This window comes from Pezoporus occidentalis, unplaced genomic scaffold, assembly GCF_034315485.1.
Source record: "Pezoporus occidentalis ecotype Australia unplaced genomic scaffold, CSIRO_AGI_Poc_V1 ctg8, whole genome shotgun sequence".
In the NCBI taxonomy this organism is placed as follows: Eukaryota; Metazoa; Chordata; class Aves; order Psittaciformes; family Psittacidae; genus Pezoporus; species Pezoporus occidentalis.
This window is the reverse complement of record NW_026916158.1, coordinates 1,526,013-1,547,769: the sequence shown is the minus strand read 5'-3', so window position 1 is coordinate 1,547,769 and position 21,757 is coordinate 1,526,013. Positions and strand designations below refer to the sequence as shown.

General features: G+C 49.8%; 1 protein-coding gene across 6 annotated transcripts; it reads left to right on the top strand.

Annotated features, from left to right (window-relative positions):
• Positions 1–735: 735 nt before the first annotated feature.
• On the top strand, positions 736–19,849 carry ZIC4 (Zic family member 4). Of its 6 annotated transcripts, none has more exons than XM_062603498.1 (4): positions 736–917; positions 3,751–3,835; positions 9,431–10,051; positions 14,471–15,618. In XM_062603498.1, the coding sequence occupies exons 1-4, from the start codon at positions 879–881 to the stop codon at positions 14,890–14,892; spliced, it is 1,167 nt and encodes a 388-aa protein (XP_062459482.1). In that variant the 5' UTR covers positions 736–878; the 3' UTR covers positions 14,893–15,618. The 6 variants fall into 6 exon arrangements, 4 of the variants coding, with proteins under 4 accessions (XP_062459482.1, XP_062459480.1, XP_062459481.1 ...); XR_009961752.1 differs by lacking the exons at positions 736–917; positions 3,751–3,835 and adding exons at positions 16,843–16,965; positions 19,687–19,849 and having other exon boundaries at positions 8,331–10,051; positions 14,471–14,795; XR_009961753.1 differs by lacking the exons at positions 736–917; positions 3,751–3,835 and adding exons at positions 16,843–16,965; positions 17,168–17,926 and having other exon boundaries at positions 8,331–10,051; positions 14,471–14,795.
• The last annotated feature ends 1,908 nt before the right edge of the window (positions 19,850–21,757 follow it).

Genomic DNA, 21,757 nt, shown 5'->3' with positions numbered 1-21,757 from the left:
TCCTCCCTAACGAAAGGCGCCGGTAAGGATCCGCAGCGCAGGTACTGGGGATGAAACCGGCAGCGCTGCGGGGCGAATCCTACTCGGGTGAAACCTGCCTCATTTCGAGAGGGATAAAAATCCCAGAGAACAAACAAACAATAGCAAATAAACTTTGATGCGCCTTGAAGGAATGTCTCGCTGCGGTTTATCTACAAATGCAGTTTGCCTGTGCTCGGTGTATGGACCTCGCTTTCAAAGCAGATGTATTATGTAACTTCCCTTGGCTCTTGGGAGGCTTTACAGGTTTATTTGGGCTTGGGATTTTTTTTAGAATAATGTAGGGCTGAATCCTTACATTTGTATTTATTCTGCCAAATCCATTCGAATGGATTGCAGTAGCTTATAGCAACAGGTATACTCGCGCCAGTAGCGCGCCTGGCTGTGGACATGGTCTTTAGGCAGGTGTTAGATGATTTTCTGTATTTGCTGCTAAAATTAAGAGAAGGACATAATTGTGAGCGTTATTGTGAAGTTCATCAGGGCTATGGTATTAGGAGGTCTAAAAAGTTAGGTAGTCCAGGGCTAGGCTGCCTCCCAGCGCAAGGGAACCCAGTGATTATTCCAGGTCGGTGCAAAATATACGAGAAGGTATTTTTAGGAAGCGTATCTAAATATACAGTGTAAGAGTGAATGTAAAAAAAAAAAAAAAAATGTTGTGGGTTGTAGAAGTTATCAAGTGGGATTTGCGGCGCGCTCTCTGCAGGAAACGAAAGCTGCTCCAGTTCAAAGCCACATGCACCAACGTGACATATAAGCCATTAAAATATCATCCTGACGGCTCATTTCTGCTTCATCATACATTCCCTAACTGCTTCCAGAAAGCAAGAAAAGAAGAAATGAAGGATGACCGCCTCGATGGAAAAGCCAAAGAGTTGGTGGGTTCTTGAGGGGGGGGGGAGGTGTTATTGTTTTCTTCTTTCATTCTTTATTTCCTCCCCCCGCCTCCCTTTATTTTTGCTAGTTCAGAAAAGAGGGGAAGCCTTCAACAGGTCGCAGGGGTAAGTGTCTGGGAGCAGGGTCTGCCTGGGCAGCCCGGGCAGCTGGCTAGCCGCCACCACCTGCCCAAGGTCTGGACCAGGGCTCCCTGCCCTCGGGGGGCCTCGGCGGGAGGAGGTTTGGCCGCCCTGGGGGAAAAGGGCTGGCGCCCAGCGGAGCGGGAGGGCAGTGCCTCTGCCGTCCATCGCCCACGTGGGACCGGTTCCCGGCGGTACCAAGGCGGGTGGTGCCGGGTTGAGGAAGAAGTGCCCGGGAGCCGTCGAGGGGTGTCTGACACCCGCCGCCGGGCCCCGTGCACGCCCCCCCCCCCCCCCCCCCCCCCCCCCCGAGTCCGAGGGGAATTCCGGCTTGCTGGTCCGCGCAGCGAGGGATAGCAGGGGTCCACGGAGCGGGGCGGAGGTGCTCCCAGCTCCGAGAGCGGCAGCGCTCAGCGGGGCCGGGCAGGCGGCCGGTAGGGCTGGGTCCTGCGGCAGCCCTGTCGGGGCCGAGGGCCCTGGGCGGCGGGCAGAGGACGAAGAGCGTTGACAGTGGCATGCCCCATGGGGAGGCGTCCCGGGGGACGAGCTTCCCGCCCAGCGCCTCTCCCACCGCCGCACCCAGTGCCATGGGGGGGTCCAGGGGGAGTCAACGCTCCAGCTATGCACTCCCTCGCCCTTCTTTATAGGCGGGTGCAGGAAGGACGGAGCCCAGGAGGCGGCCGGCCCCCTCCATCCCCCACCCACCCCCCCGCGGGCAGGTCCGGGGTAGCTGCCAAAGGAGGTGGGTGCCGCCTCCAACTTCTCGCAGAGCCCGCGGAGGGGCTGAGACTCCGGTCCCGGCCCCGAGGGACTGCCCTGCGCCCGGCGCCGTCTGGGAAAGGGAGAGGGTCCCAAATCCCTATCGAGGATGATGTCCTCGAGGGTGACCTCTGACCCGAGCCCGGCTCAGTCCGCCAGACCCGGGCACCGGCACAGCGCCCTGGCGGAGGGGGACCGGGGAACGAGATCCCCCTGACCCAGCCCGGTTGGTCCTCTGTCACGCGCGACCCCTCAGCCCTGGGGAGCCCGGCCGGACGGTGAGACCGTTGTCTGGGCTGGTTTCCGGGCTTGTTCCACCGGCGCCGAGAAACTTTACTTCTGCATAGAGACCTTTCCGGCGAGAGCTCCTTCCGCCCTGCGCGGCCGCGGGATGAGCATGTGCCGGCGGGGCACATGCCATTCCTGCTGCCTCAGCCTGGCGCACGCTTCTGGGGGGAACGCCGCCGAACCCTCCCGGGGCCGCCGGGGTCCCGTGGAGGCTGCGGCTGCTTCAGCCCCACTCCGCCGGCGCAGCCCTGGCTGGATACAGAAGCCAGCATCTGGGGAAGAGGAGCCAAGTTCTGCCTGCGCAGGCTGCAGCCCCTCTCACCCCCAGCCCCCGAGAGAAACCGGGGGGGACGACACTGATACCCTGCACCGGAGGCTCGGGGCTCGGCCCAACCTAGGCAGTGAAGCATCCACACCCTCCTGCTCAGCCAGTGGCACTGAGCAGATGAGAAAGGCATGCACGAGTTTTAGCCAATATTTATGCTGAAATCCACAACTGTTTTGCCTTCTTTTTTTTTTTTGTCATCTGGTAACCATTTGAAATATTTAATACAGCAATTTTTTTTTTTTTAATTGTCGTCCAGTTTCAACAAGTTTTGGCTAAAGCTTGGGAACTGAGCACTCCTCCAGCTTTCTATCCTAACCAGTAAAACACAGTTCCTCCAAACCTCTTGCAAGCAGGGCAGTGTTCGCTGCTCTGACCTGATAGAAGTGTGAGGATGAATGGAAGTTGACTAGAAAACATAATTCCCAAGGGGTTCCTCTAGTTGTTTTTATTTCGGCAGTAATTTTCAACACCATGATGAAAATACTGAGGATGACAAATAATTTGTGATAGAGTATGACTGTGATACGCTGGTGAAGTTTCAGAATCATTAGCATCAAGTATTTGTATTAGTATAGATATTTATTTAGCAGCACTGGATTCCCTATAATGACAGTAGCAAGAGCAATAATAATAATAATCTCCCTCTAAGTAACTGATTCCAGATTCTGATTTTTCCAGATTAGAATAAATTTAAAAAAAAAAATAAAAATCAAAGATACCTGCGAAAATTCAGGACCGAACACTGCATTAAACCCCAGCTCTTAGGGTTTTTGCTGCCGCTCAAAGCAAGCTGTGCAAAGTTCTGTCTGTAGTAGTGGCAGTGCTCTGCCTTGCAGAGTGCAAAGAGCAAGCTGAAAATTATAGGCAGAGTGAAGTGCCAGGGTGGTGCTATACTAATCCTAGCTGAGACAACAACTTGCGTTGGAGGCTCGCAGAGAGTCCGAAATTTAATTTCGGGAGGAAAGGATCTGTAAACAATATAGTCGAGTTAGTAAAAACCTGCCTTACAATAGCCTGCCGGAAGGTGAATGTCAGATCAAAGGAGAACTGAAAAGATGTCCTTTCATATTTTTTTCCTAAATCAGCCATGGAAACTTCATGACTCCATAAAACATGTGCTGCTCTGCTAGGGAAACAGCCTCCAGTTTCTTCCCCCACCACCCTCGCTGCTTATCTCCTGTACTTTGGTTTTGGGGGTTGGTTTTGTTGTTTTTTTTTTTTTTTTCTTTTTGAATCCATAATACCCGAGCCATGTAGTGCTTTACTCATATCGCACACAAATGGCTTTGCTTATAACTTTCCACCTCTCTTCCCAAACAGGAACAAAGTCAGGAAACGAGGCACAAGACTCCTCTTGTAATGAGGAAAAGAAAACGACTTTACAGAAACATCCTGGAAAAGTCAAGTAAGTTAAAATATGTCTTTTTTTAAAGTTCAAGGAAACCTCTTTTTTTTTTCAGCTTAGTGTTTAACATACTTGCATACACACAAATCAGAGACACAACTCCTCACCAGCATCGGTGTAATCCTGCTCAATGTCTATTCATTTGGAGGTTCTAGAATTAATATTTGACGACTCTCTCATTGAAACAACAACCCCTGACCCCATGTGATTGCACTGTCACATTATTCTATGACATATTCATCTTGAATTCATTTACGGACGATTTGATTGGAATGAGGTTTGTCATGTATTGGATCCTATTAAAGAAGAAGACTTTGATCTTGTTGATGGGGTTTACATGATATGTATCATCTTTACCAGGGATACCAGGCTTCCACAATGTGGTATCTAAGTAGTTAGTGACTGACAGTTTATCTGACAGGAATACCATAATCTTGAGGTACTGAATGAAATATTCTATTTAAAATAAGTGTATTATTTGCCTGTCCTAGGGTAGCTCTAGGTCACAAAAAGCGAGAGGCAAACCCAGTAACAAGCCATTGCTCGTCTGGTAGCTGAGTTTCCATTATCCGGGAACCCTGAAATGTAAGTGGGAATGGGGCAAGGGAGCAGAAACAAAAGCAGAGTGTGCTCCAGAGCCACTAGGTCCCATCTCCAAAGAGGTGCTGGGGTCACCGAAAGTTTTCTTGAACACCCTGTTACTAACCAGCAGTGCTGAGGCAGGCAGTGATTCAGGCTCGGGTCCTGTGCCTGTCACTGTGTCACTCGCTGCCTCCCTCACCCCTTCTGCCCAGTGCCAGTTTGGGGGATAGGGAATGACACAGGGTGACTTGTCGGCATCCTCTGTTTTTATTCCTCGTTTTTTCCCCCTTTCTCACAGTAAATATTAGGATTTCCAGATTAAGCCGTTGCCCTCCTCTCATCCGGGAGTTGAAGTTTAAAGGTAACTCCTGGAACATGCTGTCTGGAGGGTTCAGGCCTCCTATCCCAGCCCTCGGGCACCTTTGGGAAGTTTCTAGCTGGCTCACTGGGAAGGGAAATTTCCACAGAGGCAGGAGCAGAAGGGCATTGGAGTGGGTGTAGGTCAGGTTTTGCTCACTCTGATGCTTCCCTGGACAGGAGCTATTCCTTGTGCTGAGCACGACTCTCAGTAAGCAGGATTTGCTCCCAACTCAACGAGCACAGCACTTTGTTTTCTGGGGTTTTTCATCATACCTTCATAGCAAGCCCTTACTTCTGTAAGCTTTGCTGCGTAGATAGATTCCTAAAAAAGAAAAAAAAAAAAGAAAGAAAGAAAAAAAACCAATGCAAAGTGTGGTGGGTCTGTAAAACCGTCAGGCAACCGGGGCTGCCCGCAATCCCAAAGGCTGTGTGGCTCGGTTTTCAGTCCGTAGGCCTTGGCAGCCCGGCTCAGGCAGGGATGCAGGCAGCGGCTGGAGCTTTGGGGCTGCCCAGCTCGGCCCCTCGCCCAAGGGGTGGGCAGGAGAAGCTCTGGGTTCCGCACGGCGGCGCAGTAAGCAGGAAGGCAGCTCAGCCCCCGTCCTGGGTCACAGCCCCTCTGTGCGGGGCTCCCGCCTTCTCCCGACGCTGCCGCGGCCAACTCGCCTCCTCCTCGAGGGAGCCGGGTCTGACGGGGGCAGAGAGGAAGAAAGGTGCTTGTGACCCGTCTTTGCAACATGTCATCCCTGCAGAGCAGCCCTCCAGCACGGGCAGGCTTTGGGGCTGTGGGCTGCCGTCGGGGTCGCACAAACACAGGCACTGGAAAATTCGGGCTCAGGATCAAACTGCTCACCTGTTCGTGTTGATTTGTCACTCAGAAGAGCACTGTGGTCCCTCTAAACTTCACTTCGCTTAAGATAAGATATCTACCCTTTAAATCTTAGAAAAATACTGTCCTTTGGACCTGCCCTGACGTCCGAATTTCAGCTTCAGTTAATGATGTTTCTGTTCTGCTGTATGAGAAACCTTGTTTTCTCCCCAGAAAGGCTTAGGATTCATCCAGCCCATGAGTCCCAAGGGTAGTCTAGAAGGGGTTGCCCTCACCATAGTCAGATGGGTTGGAAGGGTAGTAATAGTAGTGGTAATAATAATAATACCAACAACAACAACAAAAAAAAAACCACACACACACACACAAAAACAAAAAACCAAACCAACCCCTGTCCCTGCACAAGCTGATGTTGATTTGAGAGTCTGGCTAGAACCCGACTCATCTGGTCAAACATGGCTCAGGCAGCTGTCAAGAAGTGGGAGACCTCGGTCACCCCTCGGGTGGCAGCCGTACAAGCTCCAGCTGCCGGAGGGCTGCGCCAATATGTATTTAAGTTTTCCAGACGCTCTGAGAGGTGCACGGGTCTGGCTCCACTCTCCTCCTCTTCCCCATTTCTCCGCCTCCCACAGTCATGTGGTGGCCCCAGCCCTCCCCGCTCCCCCCGCCCGCAACCAAGGCTCACACCAACTTCACCTAACAGTGAGGGACACCGAGGGCCAGGTTCGCCTGCATTGCCTGGGAAAAGGAACGAGAGAGAGCCCTGAGGGGCGAGCTAAGAACCATGAGTGTCTGACGAGAAACCATCACAGTATTTAAAATGAGCTTAGGGCAATCCGGTTATGACATTTTTTTTAATTGATAAACTGTTCCAGGTGTTTTCTCCCTTGACTGAGAAATGTCAGAATTGATGGATAACAAGTATGTAGAGATGCAGTGTTTTAAGGAGGTATGAGCAAAGCAGCTTTATTTGGAATTCACACTCTCAGTACATTTGTAAGTAACAGATTCGTACTTCCTAACGTTTGTCTCTTCTGTGCACTCCTGTTGAGATGGTCATGAATAGGACTGTCAAATCCATTTCGTAGAGCAAGTAGACTTGAGGGTTGAGATATTGTGAGGATGGTGTGTGGTTTAAAATGCCTGTGTAAACATGTTATGTAAGGATGGAGAACTAATTTCATCATTTGTCGCTTTTCATCATCTCCACTCAGAAGGATGTACACAAGGATGTATCGATAGCTAGTTGCCTAAGTATCAGCCTTGTGTTACAGGGGAAATATGGTGAAAGCCAAGCAGTCAAATTATGTGACTGTAGCCAGCCCAGAGTATGCAAAGCTGTGACAGAAACTTCCCCTCTGTGGTTATGGATGTCCTACACTTTAATCTTATGGTTTCCAATCATTGGCTGGTGGCTTCTGCTATGAGAATGGCTGGGTTGACGTTGCTGGGCAGTTTCTTGGCTTACTACTGAACATAAAGCTTATCAATTGCTGGTATTATTAGATTTTCATGGAGATGCAAAATTCCGTGCTGGGAGTTTTACCTGGAGTGCATGTGGGAAAGTATCCACTGGCAAATTAACAGATGAGAGTTTGACACGATGAACAGAGAATTAATTGTTGGTTTATTTCATAAGACTGTGCGTTTACTGATGAAGTCGTTCTCATGTCAGGATCCAAGTTCTGTAGATCTGTGTTGTTCTGTGGTGGGCAGATCTTTACAGCTGTGTTTTTCTTTCTTGAAGCAGAAGAATCTTTTCCTATGTTTCATTTACTTTCTTTAAATTCACAATTCCCTTCTGAAAGACTTGTGCAGATGCGTACTTCCGTGCTGAAGCCCTAAGCTTTTGTAAACTTATGAGGCCTCAGTGTATAAAGCTGAAACCCCAACCTACACTTACACCACTAGCAAAGTAAACCCTGCAGCCCATGTTGTTTCCTTCAGGTGAGAAGCATAAGAAGTGAGTCGGTTATGAATGTTTGCAGTGCTTTTCCTTCAAGCCAAGGATGGGGATTTTATATGGAACTACTCTGTAAGTGTGTCCAAGAGAGAGGGAAAGGGAGAGAGATTCCTTCTTCCAGATTAAGCTCTTAGATTCAGCCTGTGCACCACGATTTCTTGCATCACTACTGCGGCCAGTAAGCAGATAACTGCTAAAACTTGTCAGAGTAGGAGAGGGGACAGAAAGTCTTCCAGGAACCCTTTTTCAGGGCTCAGGCACCGCTACGGAGGCCCGAGCACAAGGCCAAACGCAGATGCGTCGCAAATAAGCTGGTGGAGCGGCTCCAGCTCTGCTTTTGCGGGGAAAGATCGGCTCCCAGCCCTGTCAACAAGTGTCGGGGACCCGCCGCCGGGCCTGGGCCCGCGTCACGGTGGCACGGGGCCGCTTCGCTTCCCATTGCTCCGGCCGGGCTGCGAGTACCGGCAGACATGCGTGGGTTCTGCCGGGGGAGACCCCACGGGCTGCCCCCGAATCGGGGCAGAGCAGCGGGAACAGACAAAGGCCAGGGTGGGAGGCCGGAGCTCTGCCCCTCTAGTCATCCCTGCCCGCTTTGCCTTTGTCTGTCCAGTCTGGCGGCGGAAGCTCGGCAATGGCCCGGCTACAGGGAGCAGCGCTGCAAGACCCCAGTTAGGGCCTCCCGCCGCCGGGCCTCGGACCGGGCGCAAAGGCCGCGCAGGGCGGGGGTTGAAGGGAACGCACACCGGGGGAAGCGGAGGACCGGGGGAAGGGGACGACCGGAGGCAGCGCATGCGCAGTCCCTGCCCCTCCCAAAGCCACCCCCCGTGCCGCACCGAGCGATAACCCTTTCAGTCAGAGGCAGGACCTGTCATCGGTGACGTCACCCTGGCGGCAGCCAATGGGAACTCTTGGCAATTGTTTGGCCGGCGGGGCCGGCGCCGCGACCCGGAGGCGGTGCGTGGCCGCCGGCCTCCCGTCCCGTCCCGTCTCGTCCCGTCCCGTCCCGCGGCCGCGCAGCGAGGGGCTCCCCCCCGACCCCGCGGGAGGACGGGCCGCTCGGCGGGACCTCCCCGGCAAGCCACCGCCAAAAGCGAGTCCCCGCCGTCCCCATCGAGCCCACCCGCTGGCAGCGCCGACTGTGCGCCCCGCCGCTGGAGCTGCGGGACTGCGAAACTTTTCTAAGGGAGAAAGAAAAAAAACCAAAACAATCGTTTTCCCCCCTTCTCCGTGTTGCTCTACTCCCGCTGTCAGGTGACTTTTTAGCGTTAGAAACTAATGAGCGTGGATGCTCGGGGGATCCCAGTGATGAACCCTACTGCTCTCTCCAGGCGGAACACGGCGCTGAGATTAGTAGACTTGGCGGGGTCTCCTCGCCAGCACCACCATCACCACCCCCCTCAGAGCATGACAGGCTTCCAGGGCTTCGCCGGGCACCCCCACACCACGGCACCCACGCAGCCGGGGGAGCACGCCGCCGAGTCCCGCCTCGGGCCGCACCCGCTCCGGCCAGAACACATGGGGCACCATCCTCCTCCTCATCCTCCTCCTCAGCATCACCCCGCGGCCCTTAAGCTCAGCCCTGCCCCTCATCCCCACCACCAGCTCCACCACCACCACCACCACCATCATCATCATCATCATCATCATATGGCAGGCCAAGCCGAGGTGGTCTCTAGTCAAACGGCAGCGTTTGGCCCGGCGCAGTCACCAGCAACCCCTTACCCCGTCTCTCACCCAGCCCAGGCTCTGGCAGCAGGTAGGGACTTCTTCATCCACAGGGACCTGCCGGCCCCACTCATGCCAGGGCTGACTGAGCAGCACCCCGCTGCAAGTTCTCACCACGGACTGTTTGTCTCAACAACAGGTAGCTACCCCGGACACCATGGTCACCACCACCACCACCACTCAGAAGCTGGGAATCCCTCTCTATTCACTGGACTCCATGAGCAGCCTCCCCATGCAGCTCCAGGTGGCCATCTAAACGGACAGATAAGACTGGGGTTACCTGGAGAAATGTACGCCAGGTCTGAACATTTCACTCAAGTACCAGCTTCCAGGACAGAGCCTTTTGCTGCTTCTTCTCTTCATAGCTACGGTGGCATGAACCTGAACGTGAACCTGGCTACACACCACGGCCCGGGTGCCTTCTTTCGTTACATGAGGCAGCCCATCAAACAGGAACTCATCTGTAAGTGGATTGAGTTGGACCAGACTCCCAAAAAATTATGCTCGAAAACTTTCAGCACAATGCACGAGCTGGTGACTCATGTCACGGTGGAGCACGTTGGAGGACCCGAGCAGTCCAATCACATATGTTTCTGGGAAGAGTGTCCAAGAGAAGGGAAACCTTTCAAGGCCAAATATAAACTTGTAAATCACATCAGAGTCCACACAGGTGAAAAACCTTTCCCCTGCCCTTTCCCAGGCTGTGGTAAAGTGTTTGCCAGATCAGAGAATCTCAAAATACACAAAAGAACTCATACAGGTCAGTATGTAAAGCTCTCTTTACTCTCTCTCTCTCTGTTATTCAGCATACTGTTTTGCTTTATTTTGTTTGGTTTGGTTTGGGTTGGTTTTTTTTTTTTTTCAATGTATCCTTTGCGTTGTTGTTGACTGCAAGCCAAGTACTTCTGGAAAATAAATTCTCAGATTTGTTCGCTTCTTTGACGTTTGGAGAAGGGAAAGAAAAGTGGGGGGAAAGAAAGAGCAAGAACAAATCTCAGAATTCTCGTCCATGTTTTTTTCTGGTTGTGCGGAGAGGTTGCTGTATGTTTATGCGGATGGATCTGTGTAAATATCGAGTGATATAGCTACTATTTCTGCTTATTCACACAGGCGAGGTTTTTTTTTTTGGCAATTTAAAGTAGTTGGGAAGAAAAAATGAAATCATTGTGCAAGCTCACAAATTAAAAGTGAACAATAGAAGTTACAACTTGCCTAGTCAGTTTTGACTGATGTCGCTGAGATGCTGCTGCTCGAACATTGTGAGAATAACACAGCTGCGACCTTTTCGTTCAACAGTTTTGTTTTGGGCAGAGGGAGTTTCAAATGTTTGATCTGAATAACACTGACATTTTTAATGGGCATTGCCTTCCAACTACTCTCTGCATTTGCAAATATGGGGAGCTGCAAGTTCTGATTCTAGGGAGGGAAAAGAAAGAAAGAAAAAAAGAGGGAGAAGAAAACACAGTATTGTTTAGGCCTGTACATTTTGAAATGTCATTTGCAGATCTGTTAAGTGAAATTGGGACATGTGTCAGAAACATCTGTTAGTTCTAGTTAACAGAAAATAAAGTAACTCGATGGATGGTCTTGCAAAACTACGTTTGAACTCTCCCGGCCAGGAAAGCATTTATAATTAATGAAATTGCACATAGAAAGTTTTCACACTTCCAGGAGCAGCTTGTGAAGTTGTATTAATTAGTTTAGCAGCCGGTGTTTGTAGTCTGTAGCGCTGGCTCCTTTTTATATATTTTTCCGCCTTCTTGTTTTTGTTGTGTGGTTTGTTTTTTTTTTCCTCTGAAGAAGATAAGCAATAAGCCCTTTTTGGAAAATATAATCTGTTCTAGTGTAGGGTTTTCCACCTCCCACACTCTTCTGTACAGCCGTATGCACTGCGAGGGAAACTACATAATCCTATTGTAAGATCTGCTTACAGCCAAACGATTTTTTTCTCCTTCCAGTTCATAAAACTCCCCTTCCCCCATGCTCAGTGCAGGGTTTGACCTTCCAGGAGCTGCATTTTTATGATATAACTCGACGTGGTATAAAACGCAGAACGTATAATAATTTTGTATCGCTACCTTCTAAACATAGCCCGGAGATCTTGCAGCGACCGTCACTCGTCACCTAGTTATTTTTCCATCGCTCTATGAATAGCTCATATGTGTGCGGGGGGGGGGGGGAAGAGAGGGGCGATTGCAAAGTTGTGTCCCTCTGCTGCCTTCTCGCCCCCCTTTATCCAGGAGAAAGGGATATCCCCGGGTCACGTAAGTTGTATCCGAGCCAGCTCCTTGTATCAGCACAGGTACAGCCATTAACCGGGAGAGCTCATCCCTTAATGACAGTGTTTTTCTTAAGTAAACAAACTTTTACTGCTCTTTAACGGCCTTACTGTTTGAAGTCTCTGAAGCAGAAAATGGTTAAATTCTTGGGAAAACTGACCTACATCGGAGAGGCAGGTTCAGGGAAGACCCGAGATCGGAGGTTTTGCGTTCATTAGACATCATTCCGCGCGTCTGTACTTTTCGCTTTAACTTTCCCGGTGATTAATTACTGTATTGTGAAAACTCCTGCAGGGCCTTTATGGTTCCAACGTTTCTATTAAACACCCAGAAGTTGTCAAAAACGCAATGTTTCTGAAACCCTAATAGAACTCGCTACGAATTATTCATGAAGACAGTTCTAGATTCAACAGGAAAATTATTGCCTCCTCAAATATTAATGACTTCTGATTTCTCCGAGGCTGGGGAGCAGGCAGAGGGATTTCTGGCGACGTGCGAATTTTCCAGGTTGGAGGCTAAGGCCGTTAAGGCGACAGGAGCTGGATGAGCAGGACGGACAAGGAGCACTTCGCCGCCTTCCCAGAGGGAACAATAGGGCGAGGCGTGGGACGGAGCCTCTCGGCCTCCCGGGCGGCCCCAGCTCCTCACCCGTAGCAGGGGGACCGCCACCACAGCTTCCCCCCCCATCTCCCCCCCCATCCTCCCCCTCCCGAGAAGTTGGTAAATACCTTAATCCACTCTCGGAGACGGGGGATTATGCCACAGTTTCCAAGCTGAATTTCACTGAACACTTTTGCCAAGCTACAAGTGTGGGGGGAAAATGGCGGTTAAGGTCCTGCGCTTCTCCATCGCCCCGAGAACTTCCTGCGTGGCTGTACCTCCGTGCCCGGACTGCGGCAGTCGGGACCTGTAAAATGTCCTCTCCCTGCCGGGTAGGGATTTCCACGTAAGAAAACCTGCTCTCGAAAAAAAGGAATACTTGCAAATGGCTCGGATCGCTCCTCTTTATTGAGGCGTTCAGAGAAGGCAAGCCGGGCAGCTGAGAAAATGCTGCCCTCTTCCCTCTTGAAACCTGACTATACAGAGGGACCTTTCTGTGGCTCTTTCAGGGGGTTAAGCGAAGTAGAACATTTTTCAGCTCTCGGGAAAGCGGAGCGCGCCGCAGCCCGCTTTTACCTGAATGTAACTCACTTTGCGCAAGCAGAGTGCTTATGAGGATGGCTTTCCCTTGGGTCTCCTAACTTACTGCTTGCTTGTACTACACTAATATCCTTGATTTGTTGTCTCAACTTAGATGTTGAAGGTCAAATTGTTTCCTTACGTGAAACTGTAATTAGATTATATGAGTGCGTGTGTCTATGCAGATGCACCCCTGTATGTCGACTGTATTTGGTTACAGGATGCGCACCGTTTTCTAAGACCTTATATTTAACCTCTTCTCCCCTTCCCTTTAACGTCAGGTATTTACCCATCCTCTGTGCAAATGTTAGCGGTGCAGGACGTGAGAGCTCCTCATTGATTCTTACAGTGCGGAAAGGACACACTTTAAACGCGGAGCCACGAGTTTTTTCCCACCCACCTTGCCTAAAGTGCATTCATGTGAAATATTTGGAATGCCTCCTTTAATGTGCCTCTGCTCTCAGCCGAGCATGAGACGGGTTGAAGCCCTCCTAAATTTAATCGTGACTAACCGGGGGGGGAACCACAACAAATTAGAAAAATACAAAACCTGAAAGCTTTTACAAATATTGAAAGTCTTTTCGATCACATACGCCATGATGGTGAACTCAGTGGCTTTGTTTGCATTTCATCTTTGAGGTTCGGGCGCATATTTTTGTGATGCCCTGATACTTTTTGACTTTTGGCGGATGGGGGGGGGGGGGGTATTTTCATACTCGGTTGGTGCAGGACGTTGGTATTCCTGGGCAAGCAGGGTTTGGCAGTCTGTTATTATCAGCTACAATTAAGTAGTAAGCATTTCTTCCTGAAGCTATCTGTAGCGTGTTTCCTTGAAAACCTCCTCTATATCGTGTATCATGCCTGGTCCACAAGATCCGAGGTTAAATTTTCACACGAGTCCAGCAACACGATTGTATTTCTATTATGCTTAACGTTACGTATCATATTACCAGACAAATTTAATACCGATTTTATTTCCTTCCATGACTGAATAGGTTCAAATGGAAAGGGAATCCTACACTCACGACAGTGCCGTGCACCGTCCTACTCATCCTCCTGCTGAATCTCTGTCGTTTTGCCCCCCATAACCAATGTATTTTTGAAATGTTATTTTTGCCTTGGCACACGGTATCAGCAAGCCGAGGAACTGGGAAAGAAGGGGGGGGGGGGGATGCGGATCTTCCACGGGACTGTAATCAGTGCAAAAATGGAGTGAATGAGATGTTACCTAGCCAGGTTATGAATAATATTTCCACGTAGACATGGTGGAGTGTGAGAAATAAATTTAACGTAAAATCCTTCCCAGGGATAAATCACTGACCGCTCTTCCTGAAGGACGTTGTGTGCTCAGAAAGAGTACTTGGCCTCTATGTTTTCCTTATCTTGGGGCTTTGTCTCCTTCAGAAACCCCCACATTGAAGATGGGGGTCAAAAAGGGAGGAAAAGCTGCCCTGGCCAGGCGCTCCCGGTGTGGAGCAGGGTGGTCACAGAGCGGCGGCTCCAGGGGAGTTCGGCGGGGAGGACGGGGAAGGGCAGGGCTGGTGGCTCGGCGGCAGGCAGAGGCCGGAGGGGAGCTGCTCTGGGTAGAGAAGCAGTTCCAGGGCCCCAGAGAGGGGCCCAGGGAGTCTGCGAGCTCGGGGTGGGGGGGGTGATGGTTTGCGCTGCTCCTTGCCCTGAGGCCGCCGTCGCTAACGGCTGTGCTCTCCCATTGCCTCCTGCAGGGGAGAAGCCGTTCAAATGTGAATTCGAGGGCTGTGACAGACGCTTCGCCAACAGCAGCGACAGGAAGAAGCACTCTCACGTCCACACCAGCGACAAGCCCTACAACTGCAAAGTGAGAGGCTGCGACAAGTCCTACACCCACCCCAGCTCCCTGAGAAAACACATGAAAGTGCACTGCAAATCCCCTCCTCCCAGCTCCGGCTACGAGTCCTCCACGCCCTCCTTGGTGTCCCCCTCCTCGGACTCCGGCCGGGAGCCCCCCGCCTCCTGTTCCCACGCCGAGCCCTCCGCGCCCGCGCAGCCCGCCGCCAACCTGAGTGAATGGTATGTGTGTCAGGGAGCGGGGCTCCGCGGCCCCCCCGCGCCCCCCGCCGTCCTCCCGCCGTCGCGCCTCCCCGGCCAGCCTCGGCCGCGCTGCTAGGGAGCGCCGCCCGGTGACAGGGAGCGCTGCTCCGGGGCACAGGGAGGCCGAGCAGGAGAGGCCGAGAGGCGTTTGGCAGAGGGAGAGGCGGCGCGCTGCGGAAACCGCGGGTGGGCCGGCGGCGGGCCCCGGCCGGGGCTCCTGGCTCCCCGCTCACGGGAGGGCTGCTCCCGCCTCGGCCGGGGTGCTGCCGCCTCCTCCCTTCGTGCCACACACATACCCCCTCTCTCACTGTCTTGCTCCAGTCTGTTCACGAGTCCACTGATTTGCATTTTCTCCCCCTTTCCCTTTTCCTTTTTCTTTTCCTTTCCTTTTATTTTCCCTTTGCCTTTCCCTTTTCCTTTTCTTTTCCTCTTTCCTTTCAATTTCCATTACCCTTTTCACTTCCCTTTTACTTTCCCTTTTCTTTTCCTCTTTCTTTCCTTTTTCCTTTATCTTTTCCTTTTCCCTTCCCATCCTTTCTCCTTCCCATCCCCCTCTCCTTCCCCCCTCCTTTCTTCTCTCCTTCCCCTCATTTTCCCCCCCAAAGGACCAAAGAGGCTCCATACAGATTTTGGCTGTACAAATTTTCTCCTGTCAACAGTGCCGTGCGCTGCGGTGTTCTGTTCGCCCACGATTTTCTGTGAGATTGTGGATTTTAAAGAAAAAAAGAATATATAAACTATTATTTGTTACCGAATTGTATAAAATGGATCCATTAAATTCTTTGATTCATTAATCCGTTCGATGGACGTTTCTGTAAAGAATCTCCTTGCATTCCTCTCTTGCTGTATATAAATACATATACATATTCCCTCCACCCCCCCCTCCAGTTCCTGCTAATAAAGAAAGGCCCGGGGGGGGGGGGGGGGCGATGATTGACTGTCCATTTTAGCTCCCACTGATAATGGCTTCTAATATCCAAACATGCCCGTCCCCACCCAGAGAGCGGCTCCTGTCGAACAGTGGGCGCTGGAGCTCCCGGGGGGCCGAGAGGGGGTAGAGCCCACTCTGTGACGTCACGGCCGGGGCTGGGCAGCCCCCCGGCAGCGCGGGGACCCGGAGCGGCTGCTGCACGGCGTCTGCCCTGAGAATGGTCCCGATGACAAATGCTTGTACCGGTCCGGCAAAGTCGCTTTACCATCTTCGTCCTGCCCCGGAGCTTCAAACTAGACCCGACATAAACCCAGAGGGTTCACTCCCGTGGTTCAGAGAAAGAAGGAAGGGGGAAAAAGTCCCTAGCAAACCAAAACAAAAAAACAACCCAACAAAAAAAACTCCTCTATTGGGGTAGCTTGAAACTGCCGAATGGTGCCGGTTTAATTACTTTAATGATGTTTAAGAATACCAGATAGTATAGGCAAATAAATAGCATGTGCTGCTGGAAGGTGTTTCCGTGGCTTGCTGAGAGCAGACAGAAGGCGGCTGTGACCGCATCTCCTCGGGCCTGATACATCACCTCTGTGCCCAGGTGACTGGGGCTATTGCGTGTATACAATGTATATACATGCATACGCACACGAGTATGTATGTATCTATAAATATAAAAGGTAGGGGAAAATAAACAGCTGGTCAGTGGCTAAAAACACTCCTGCCCAGCGCTTCCTCCCCTGATGCAGCTTTATTTTCTTTCCATGGCACCATGTCGGGGTTCACTTCTGCGCTCGCCCAAACTCGGCAACTTTTGTATCTGAACCCCTCGGCAAGAACGTGTCGCTGCTGGGAATGCACATAGGGAATTACCTAGGCGAGAGAAATGTGCGAGAGAGGAACCTAAACCAGGGGAGAATTGTGCCCATCTGCAACCCCTGAAACTTCCGTGGTGGAAATCGAGGGGTACAGAATGCAGCTGCGGGCACGGAAGACGCTTCCAGCGTGTCCTGAGATCTGTTTATTTCTTTATTTCTCTATTTACAGAAGTACTTGGAAGTGCAGGCTAATCACCTTTAATTTTTCATTTGCTTGTTACAGATGTCTACCCCGTTGCTCTCAAGGTAATCTAGACAGACGCAGCTGAAAGCCTGAATCTTATGCCTTAGACATCAAAGCAAGCTCGCACAAAGAAGTATTTCTTCACAACGGTGAATCTTCATGGTAAGTTAGGATTTCTATGGCAATAGGCAAGTCATACTTAAATAGTGAAAGGCGAAGTCTGGAGCCCGTCCGTCTTTTCATTAAGGACATAATATTTACGTCTAACAGGCCCTTTTTCTTGTGCATACAAGTATATATTTTTGTTTGACGCGAACTAAATCATTTTCATTTAATTTCCGGTAAACAAAACCCACGCGAACAGGGCACTTGTTCCAGACCATAATAAAAATGGATAAGACTGTCAGGAAGAAAAGGCTCGCTTGAACCGTCGCCTCAGCTCACTTTTGTTTCTGCTTTCTGCCGGGATCAGAGAATGCATTTGGGATTTGAGGGCGAGTTTCTAAAGGCAAGGAAATGGTTTTTAAGGGGGAAAAGAAAAGGAGAAAGGTCTAATCAAGCTCGGGTTGTTCAAAGGGACTGATTTTGGGGTTGAAAGTGTGAGTTTTATGGTGCATCAGCATGCCACGTTAGGATCGCTATGGTAATGAGGAGAGCAATAGCAAGCGGCCTTCAAAGGAGGCACACTCCATTTGAGACAGTCTATTAAGATACATTTGCACTGACCTTTGGTTTCATGCTAGCTTAATACACTCAATCTGCTCCCCGCTAGAGATATACTTCCTCCACCTAATGCACTCCGGCGGAGCCGAGGTTTGCTGAGCTTCGCCCGCCCCTCTAAGCGAGCTCCGCTCCGGCGCGACAGCCCCGCGCTCCTTTCCTCCAGAGCAAGGAAGGGGCTGCCAGACAGGGTTGGGGTGAGCTCCCGTCCACTCTCTCCGGCATTTCTGGCCAGCTTTCCGCAGCAAAACCCTGCCACAAAGACCAAGAAGTGCCCCCTTTTCCAATTCCACCCTAACTCAGGGGAAGATAGGATGGGGGCTGAAGGACCCTTCCTCGGGCTGCCTCGGCCTCAGGAAGTAGGTGAGCTGCTGGAAGCCCTCCACGACCTGGAAAAGAGGGCGTCGGGAAGCTACCGTGCTCCCCTTATGCTCCCTTCCCATCCCTTCGACCCAGCCCGGCCCGGCCGGAGATGCGCGGCGGCCGATGAAGGCACCGCGGTGCGGGGGAACTTGACACCCGCAAGGCCGGGGCCACGGGCGCTGGGCCATGGGCCCGGGAAAGTTAGAAGTCCATGTTCCAGTAATTGTCTTGTTGTTTATTTTATCCAAGTACCCTAGTGAATAGGGGAAAAATAAACACGATGAAAGAAAATTCAAACAGTTGAGTCGTCTTTAGTGCCAGCCCTTGTGGTTGAATAAAAAGGATGGTCCAATTTCTATTGAGCTGAGAAATCTTTGAAGTGGGAGTTATTATCTGAGAAATTCCTGCTCGTAGTCCTAACGACGCTGATGAAACGTAAAAGGTTCTTTGTCAGCGATTTGTTCTCCTCTCTGTCAAACTCACCCTGCCCGTTAGCTTTAAACCGTTTCTAAAGAGATAAAATCAAACTTTTAAAGATAACTTTAGGGGCCCAGAGGGTGCAGAAAATACCAAACTATCGAATCCTGTGTATAGACATACATCTGGATATATGTGGCTGTGGCTGTGTGAAACTCTCCCTCTATACAGATGTCCATAGATGTCTGTATGACCTTACTGTTCGAAAGTTGAAATGATGTCAATTTTTTTACATTTTATCCTCTGAACTTTTCCATCTAATAAATTATTCCTACACATATGCTGCACAGAATGTGATTCTTGGGAGAAGGCAGAAATGTTTGGTTTCATCAACACCAGTATGTGACCAACAAACGTTTTCTTTCCAGTAGAGTGAAAGCAAGAGCGTAGACACAAGAGTAAAGACTTTGATCATTTTAACAGTCCGAATACCTATTAAGCATGTATATACTGCAATGTATTGAAGTTGTTAACGCATTCAAAGAGATGGCTTCCATATGCTCACATGTTTTATTGTCCGTAAATGTAAAAATAGTCAAGCTGCATCCCTTTTGTATCTTCATTTTATAAAGATCATGGTGTGTACTGAAATTACTCCCCGATCAAGGTTTATTTAGTAGTTTCTCTTTGGAAATCATGCAATGCTCTGTTCGTAACATGGATTCCTTGAAGTTGTAACTCATCAGTGTACTTCTGTTTTAGTTGCTACAGAATGTTCTGAGCCCAATCCTGCCATTGTAAGCCACCCCATTAACTTAATGGGACTTTTCCTGAGTAAGGACAGAGTCAAACTGCAGTATAGTGGGTATTATTCTTGTTATTATTATTATTAATTCCGGATCTTGTCATATTTATGGAAAATCTACCATATTCTTTGTGAACTGTACAGGGGAGAAACCTCTGAAATTGTAGCTAGCAAAAAGACCCCACAAAACATTTGCAACGTTGATAATGCTGCATCTCTTTCCAGACTTCTTATATTCCATATTTTCCTTCATCACATGTTTGGTGATGAAGGAATGTTCTGTTGTGTGTTTGAACATGCTATTTATTTTTAATATTTGGATTTTTTTTACAATAAATATTTATAAACGTTTCAATTCTATGGTTATTTTTACAAATGTGCACTTTTAGGTATGTGTTTGTATTGATAATACCGAGCCATTCCTAAAACACTACCTGATCAACCTTGTCTTTCTGTTGGTTTTTATATTAGGTGAAAAAATATTTCCCCAAACCAGTGTACTATTAATGTGTTGTACAATCAGGTACTAATGAGTGGTTTTGTTGGTCTTTAACCTCTTTTAATGTTAATCGTTTTAGGTTGGCATTCACATTAAAAGAACAAAAGGAAACAAACCACATCTTTGGCTTCATTTCTGAGACTATATTTTTCAGATCGGAGTTTCTAAATACCGACCAAGATGCAGAGTGAGAAAACCGAGCCCGGTGACATCCGAGACAGACCCTGTCCTGCTGTTGCCCTTTCACCACCACACACCGGCCCCCCCTCCCCCCGGTTACCTCTGCAGCGGTACCCTGATTCCTGCACCCCCAGTCTGGGGCTCCGGGGTCACTAATACTCTGGATATTGGAGATTTCCTGACGGAGCAGCCCCGAAGGGCTCTGCTCCCCCCGCCCCCAAGGGGTTATTGTTTTGGCAGGGCGGATGAGGGATGAAACTGTTCGTTTGAAGAATTCCCCCCCCCCCCCCCAGAATGAGTCCCTGTCACGGTGACACTTTTTATAAGATTCCTAAGAAGATGTAGAACATTTTATTTATTTTTAAGGGAGAAAAATCATTCGTCAGCTAAAGTAATCTGCATGTAAGTCTTCTTTGCCTTGCATACTCACTTAACCGATTTTAATACATTACAGGGTCTCGCAGCTCCCGAACATGCTCACTGTTTTCTTCGCTTCTGCTTTTAAACCTCAGCTTTGCAATTTAGAAGGATGAAGCAGTCTTGGGCAAACCGCAGCCCCAGCCCCAGCGGGCGCCATGCGCATGCGCGCTGCCTTGACTCCTTTTAAGAAAGGAAAACTTGAAAGAAGTTGACTAACACAGGGAGATGACAAAAAGTTGGCTTTGGCTAGTAGGGATACTGTCAATAAAGAATACATTTGACTACAGAAAGAGAGAGAGAAAGAAATAAAATAATTAAAGAAAGAAAAGAATTCAAGAAAAAGAGCCGAAAGAAAATATTTTTGCTGGTTTGTGAAAAAAAAAAAAACAAAAAAAAAAAACAAAAAAAAAAAAAAAAAAAACAACCAAACCCGCCCGTAAAGGAAAGGAGGGCTAACAGTACATGCTAATTAAGGAATACAATTCTATGGTCTATAATGATTGAGTGAAGACATGTACTTATTACACTTGACTGTCAACAAGGGAAGGAATGTCCCCTCAGACAACATGGTGAGAGACGTGTGGGCATTATTAGTGGTCCTTTTATAGACATTGCCTTTTCTTTCTCAATGCTGACAAACCATTTTGGAGGGAACCATCCCCTGTTGCTTCCTATCATCGATCCCCATGCAAGCCCCTGCATTGTGCAAGTGCATTAATTAAAGACCATTCATTTAACAAAAGAACATTGTATGTTTAGGAAGGGAAGATTAGAAATATGAATCAGTAACCCAGACCCGTTTCCGACGCCTTACAGGGAGAAGTGGACGGGAAAGAGGTGCGGCATGAGATTAGACGCACCGCACCTCCCCAGCCTGAGCAGGGCTCCGTTCCAGTGTAGGATCCTTGGAACAAGAACCCTAAAATGGATTGCAATTGGGGAGGGAAATGAGAAATAGGGCTGTTATCAAGTGTCTCTATGCTGTCAGATCTCTTGGCCCTCCCCTGTACTCCGGCAGCCTGCCCGCTCACAGGGCCGGCATGGCCCGGCCAGCACCTGCCCGCTCCGGGACCCGACCCTCTAAAACAAGGAGCCACCGCGTCCGGGGGAGGTGTGCGTGTGTGCACACATCCCCATGCACATTTGTTACTTCAACAGGGTTTTTCTAGTTGCAAGCAGAGACACACAGGCGTGCGCTCATCCCTCCTGATCCCTTCCCTGTCTTTTTCCAGTCCGAAGGAAAAACCGGCTGGTCCCCCAAAAGCCGGCCTCTAGATGAGAGTGACTTCTCGTGAGAAGGTAGAAGGATTGCACAGGGAAGCGGAGGTTACGCGGGAGTGGGGGGAAGGAGAGATGTTGGATTCCCAGTATCGCCCACATGACTTGCTAAGCTGCTCCAGATTCTCTAAAACCTCTGGGCCATATGTTTGTTTATTTACACCTTTTGTCTTTTTGTGTGTCGCCTGGTTAAAGAATATTCCTGGGATACAAATGAAAGTAAGTTAGAGTAAACAAACAAGGGGAGCGCCTGCTTAAGGGGTACGCAACAT